We start from the raw sequence: 6061 nt of genomic DNA on the forward strand, positions 1-6061 counted from the left end.
TGATCATGATCTTGAACAAACAAATCTAAGGTTTAAGTCCAGGGATATGGGCTGTAGACCAGGATTTGTCACAGGCTTGCGACATGCTCTTGGGCACGTCATTTATCCTCTCTGGGTCTTCATTTCCTGTGGTATGTGAGGGTTAGACCAGATCTGTGCTTTTAGAAATTGGGATAGGAGAGGGAATTCATCAATTTATGATATATTGACCCAAATCACTTGATCAATGAAATAAGTTACTCCAAAACCATCCATTTCCCAAATGCTGTAATCGCCTTTTCTCCACTCACAACCATGGTAAACCAGTGTTACTGACAGGTAAACAGTGTTACTTCTGACAGGGGTGTCTGGTACCTCATACCTGTGATGGCATTTTAAAGGAGTCAAAGCACGGGACTAAACAATTCTAGTCTCTATCCCTGACATCTCACAATTCTATTAACATATCAGGCTCTATGTTAAACAGTTTAAGTAGTAGTTACAGGAACACAGGCTTTGGTAGTATCACTGTTTGTGGCCTTACCCCTGTGAGTTTCCTTAGTTTCCTCAGAGGTAAAACGGAGTAGCAATACCTACTTCACAAGGTTGTCATTAGAATTAGACGTTAGTGGACATACAATGTTTAACTTTGTGCCCAGCACACAGTACAGAGACATAAATGATAGCCCCTATTATTACTATTTGCACAGAGATCTACAACGCAGGATAAAGTGATCAGTGCCCTTGCCACAAGACGGTGTTTAAAGGAATTATGAGAATTCCAGCTTCTGTCCCTTGGAAACAAGGAAGCTGCCTTGAGGAAGAGGATAAACAGGCTGACTCCTGAAGCACAGAGCCGCTGTCCACTCGCGGAGGTGGGAAACGGGGGCTAAAAGAGTGTTCCAATTGAAAGTGAGAACGCTTTAGAATTGCCATGATTTTTTTTTTTCTTTTTTTGAGACGGAGTCTCGATCTATTGCCCAGGCTGGAGCACGGTGGCACGATCTCGGCTCACTGCAAGCTCCGCCTCCCGGATTCACGCCATTCTCCTGCCTCAGCCTCCCGAGTAGCTGGGACTACAGGCGCCCGCCACCATGCCCGGCTAATTTTTTTGTATTTTTAGTAGAGACGGGGGTTTCACCATGTTAGGCAGGATGGTCTCGATTTCCTGACCTCGTGATCCACCCGTCTCGTCCTCCCAAAGTGCTGGGATCACAGGCGTGAGCCACCGCGCCCGGTCTAGAATTGACGTGATTTTAATCAAGTACCCATGCCTCACTAAGCCTAAAAAACAAAACAACAGAAAACAAAAAAACAGCAAGAAAAAACCCTGCCCCTTTTCCTCTCCCGCTTGTGGCCAGCCCCATCAGGACTCCACCTTGAGCACGATGTTGAGATCCTGCACCGGCTTCTCGTTGAGGTGCAGGCGGCCCGCCCGGACCGCGGCCTCGTAGTAGGCCAGGGGCTGAGCTCGGAACTCGGTGCTGAAGACGTGCAGCAAGCTGTGGCCCACCCAGCGACCTTTGCAGTAGGTCCGGAAGTCAAAGTAATAGGGCCGCACCTTACGCAGGCCGCCCTCGAAGTAATAACTGGTTTCTGCAAAGTGCTCATCTCCGAAGCTCACGCCGGTCCGCCGCTTCTTCGGGGGCGGCACGACACGCTCCCCGGTTGCGCCCCGTCGCTTCTTACGCTTGCCCGGGCCTGGGGCTGCAGCCGAGGGATGCTCCCCGCCTACTGGGGCCGGCTCCACTTCCTGGCCAGCCGGCTTCGGGGACCCCGGGGTCGGCTCAACCCTCGCGTCGCCACCAGCGTCACCGTTTTGCTGATGCGGAGCCCTCAGCCCGCCCGCTGTCCCAACCTGGGTAGACAGTGTTTCTGCCATTGGGCCCTTAAAGCCACTCCAAGTCCTGGCAAAGCTAGGGCGCCGAAGGTCGCAGCACCAACGTCCGAGAACCCCGAACCATCCGCGGCCGCCCAGCCACATAACTACGTGGCCCCCACTCCGCTCCCAGAGTCGCAATCTGAGGACGTCACTCGGCCCCAGCGAATCAGGGAGGCCTAGTCCCCAGGCGGGGTCTGCGGTGAGTGAATGAATTGAGGTGGGGTTCTCGAGTTAAATTAGGTGAATTGAGTGAGCGTAGAGTTGAGAGATTGTAAATGTCTCACCAAAAGTGACCTTACTCAGACGTCTTCCTATTAGGGAGATACGACGTTATTTATAAAGGAAACCCTTGGAATTGCTCCGTGTAAGGCTACGGCAGGAGAAGGTCGTGTAGATTCCGAGTAATCCCTTGGGTCTGGAGAAACTCTTGAAAGGAGCTTTATTTAAGACAAAACAAAAAGTAACAACCGGAATAAAGAGTGCTAAGCTCTGCGAATATATTAAAACCCACTGTATTGTATATTTTTAAAGGGTCAATGTTATAGTATGTGACTTATATCTCAGTAAGATTGTTATATATGTATCTAAAACATACACGAGCCCACCCCAGAAGCAATGTGTTCACACCTGTTTCCCCCTAACAGCATGAGAAAGATTAGGGATCCCCATTCGCCTCTCATATGCTTCCATCCTGAGATTAAAACTGCAAATAGATCAGAGGATATATTGCGAGGGTTCTTAAGTGCAAAATAAACCAACTCTGGTTAACTTAATCAGAGAGGGAATTATGGAAATAATATTAGTGCCTCATAGAATTCACAAGACAGCTGGAGAATCGGCTCAGAAAAAGGGCCAAAGCAAAGGAAACCAAGCCTTTTGAGAGCCTGGCTTCAGGCATGTCCGGGAAGAAACCCATTTGGGAATCAGTAGACACAAGATACTATGTTGTGCCAAAGGACCCTTTTTCCTGCAACCCTGCCACCCCTTGGAGACCCCTAAATCTCCCTGTGTCTCTGTGTCCCTCTCCCAGGGTTCAGAGTCCTGCAGGGGAGGACTTCCATCAGCCAAACCTCACTGGTCTAAGCCCTCACTTCCAGGGTGCCTGGAGATGGAAGAATCTAACCCTCTTTTTTTTTTTTTTTTTTTTTTTGAGACGGAGTCTTGCTCTGTTGCCCAGGCTGGAGTGCAGTGGCACCTTCTCGGCTCATTACAATCTCAGCCTCCTGGGTTCAAACTATTCTTCTGCCTCAGCCTCCTGAGTGGCTGGGACTACAGGCGCCCGCCACCAGACCCGGCTAATTTTTATATTATTAGTGCTGGGATTACAGGCGTGAGCCACCGCGCCCAGCCAAGAATCTAACCCTCTTTGGTATCCAGAGTGGGATTCTTCCAAATGAGGAGGCATTTCAATGTTAGTTTGCCAAAAAATTAAAACAAAAACAAACAAAAAGGACACAGTCTAATTCTTGTCCTAGGCATTTGTATTCTGGAGAGGAGAAAGGGAAATCTTTTTTAGCTAAATTCCTTCTTCAAGTCATCAGTCTCACTAAACTAACTGAGGGACTGCATCTGAGGTATTCACAGCTGCAGAACTCCATATGCTGAAAAGTCTGATTCCTGACTACCTCCAGAAATAAGAGGTAGAATTTTCCATTGATTGTGGGGTATGTTAGAGCAAAACTACTTCACAGGAGGGACATCATCTCTCAAATGTGTCATCTCATTAAGATATTTACAGTGAGAGCAGAACCTTATCCAAAAGAAAAGTATGTATTCTTAGCTAGCCTCTTTGTTCCATAGGATTGGGGTGGGAGAATTAAATCACTTAATTCAAGTAAAATACTCGAACTAGTGCCTGGCAAAACTGTGGAGACAGAAAACAGCAGAATCTTGTTCCTCCTCCCCTTCTGACCTACTAAATGAGAATCTGCACTTTAACATGATCCCCAGGTGATTTTTCTGCATATTAAAGCTTGAGAAGCACTAGAATAGACCATGTAGAGTAGACATTTGTCATATTCTATAAACATCCAGAATCTTCTGAAAACCTTTGTTTTGGGTGGGGAATTTCTCACATTACATTACTGCCCCCAAGAGGTAGAAGCCAGAGCCTTCTCACACTCTCTGACAGCTTGGACATATGCATTTGACCTGGGCTCTATCTCTTAGACAGAGGCTTTGGTTCAGAGGCACACAACCCTGGAAAGAGGCCCAATGTCAAATTCATGTCTAACAAGGTAGCATTGGAGGCATCTAATCTGGGAGGCCAACAGTAGGGGAGGTTCTTGTGTCAAGTGCCTAATCAACAAATAATGCCAGCTATATATGTTCAGTGACTGTGGGGTATTCCCTAGCAGTCTCTCAGTGAGGTTTATATACTGTTCCTGGCTGTATAGAGCTAAAGCCTGACTCTCCACCCACCTTGAGGTTCTGTGAACTACTTAATATTCTTCAATCCTGTGGTATACAATAGGGTCACCATTAGCCATGTGCTGTACAATAGCTGCATGTGGCTAATTAAATTTAAATTAATTAAAATTTTTAAAAGTTTTGAGACAAGATCTCACTCCCATCACCCACGCTGGAGAGCAGTTGCATGATCTTGGCTCACTGCAGCCTCAACTTCCCAAACTGAAGTGATCCTCCCACCTCAGCCTCCCTAGTAGCTGAGATGACAGACATGTGCCACCATGACCGGCTAATTTTTTGTATTTTTAGTAGAGACGAGGTTTTGCCACATTGCCTAGGGTGGCCTCAAACTGGGCTCAAACAATCCATCTACCTTGGCCTCCCAAAGTGTTAGGATTACAGGCTAGGCGTGGTGGTGCAACCTCCGCCTCCTGGGTTCAAGTAATTCTCCCCTGCCTCAGCCTCCTGAGTAGCTGGGATTATAGGCATGTGCCACCACACCCAGTTAATTTTTGTATTTTTAGTGGAGACAGGGTTTCACCATGTTGGCCAGGCTGGTCTCGAACTCCTGACCTCAGGTGATCCACACCCCCCTCAGCCTCCCCAAATTCTGAGATTACAGACGTGAGCCACCGAGCCTGGCCAGGAACTGAATTTTATATTTTATTTTAACTGGGCGCAGTGGCTCATATCTGTAATCCTAACACTGTGTTGTTTTTATTGTTGTTGTTTTCTTTTTCTTTTATTTTTTTTTTGAGACAGAGTCTTGCTCTGTCACCCAGGCTGGAGTGAAAACTATTTCCTCAGCCAAGTTACTTCTGCTGATGGTTGGCTGATGTCTTTCATCACGTGTTTCTTGGCAGAGAGTAACTGGTGTTGACCCTGGAAGTTTGGGATGGGGAGGGGTTGTATCTCAATGAACAAGCTGGTATCCATCTCCTGAAGGATACCAAAGGTCATCTCCTTTAACAACAACAACAACAAAGCATTCTGACACATACTTCTCATGACTACTCTCTCCTTTATGTACTCTGGCCACACTTCCATCATATACTGTATAACCTCTTTTTTTTTTTGAGGCAGACTCTTGCTCTGTTGCCCAGGCTGGAATGCAGTGGCGCGATCTTGGCTCACTGCAATCTCTGCCTCCTGGGTTCAAGCGATTCTCCTGCCTCAGTCTCCCGAGTAGCTAGGATTCCAGGCACGTGCCACCACGCCCAGTTAATTTTTCTATTTTTAGTAGAGACGGTGTTTCACCATATTTCACCCAGGCTGGTGTCGAACTCCTGACCTCAGGTGATCCACCCGCCTCGGCGTCCCAGAATACTGGGATTACAGGCATGAGTCACCACGCCCGGCCGTCTATAACCGTTTACTGTTATTTGTAAACTTTTATGCCTCCATGGCGGACCCCCTTCCTACATTACTAAGCTGTAAATATCTCCAGGACTTACACCAAGTCATATGTGTCTTAAATTCACGCTTAACACAATGCTTAGAACACAGCAGGAGCTTGGTATCTACTGACTAAATGAATAAAGGAAAGCTTCACAATTTGATGAATGAGACATGGGTCTCCTGGGGGAGTAAGGAAAGAGCCGCGGAAGTGCTCTAACTTGGGTAACGAAGGGGTGAAATTTTTAGAAGACAAAACACCGGCAGAGAGAATTGTGGAGGAGGTGAACTGGCTCTGGCGACCAGGAAAAGTCAAAAGTCTTGGAAACTGGACTTCCCTATCCAAGCAGGGACTGGAACCCTGGATCTGCAAGGAATCAACCCGGCCCTGGGGGG

General features: G+C 47.4%; 1 protein-coding gene across 2 annotated transcripts in view; it reads right to left on the bottom strand.

Moving 5' to 3' along the window:
- Nucleotides 1–2002, bottom strand: part of RPUSD2 (RNA pseudouridylate synthase domain containing 2) — a 5476-nt gene extending 3474 nt beyond the window's left edge. The window contains exon 1 of one of the 2 annotated variants that reach the window (XM_011932616.1): nt 1541–2002. In XM_011932616.1, the coding sequence (XP_011788006.1) occupies nt 1541–1963 (423 nt within the window). In that variant the 5' untranslated portion in view covers nt 1964–2002. Of the gene's footprint in view, nt 1–1357 lie in introns of both variants that reach the window. The other variant, XM_011932615.1, reaches the window with a different exon arrangement.
- Between the last annotated feature and the right edge of the window lie 4059 nt (nt 2003–6061).

The sequence above is a fragment of the Colobus angolensis genome, unplaced genomic scaffold (assembly GCF_000951035.1).
Source record: "Colobus angolensis palliatus isolate OR3802 unplaced genomic scaffold, Cang.pa_1.0 Scaffold97, whole genome shotgun sequence".
Lineage (NCBI taxonomy): Eukaryota > Metazoa > Chordata > Mammalia > Primates > Cercopithecidae > Colobus > Colobus angolensis.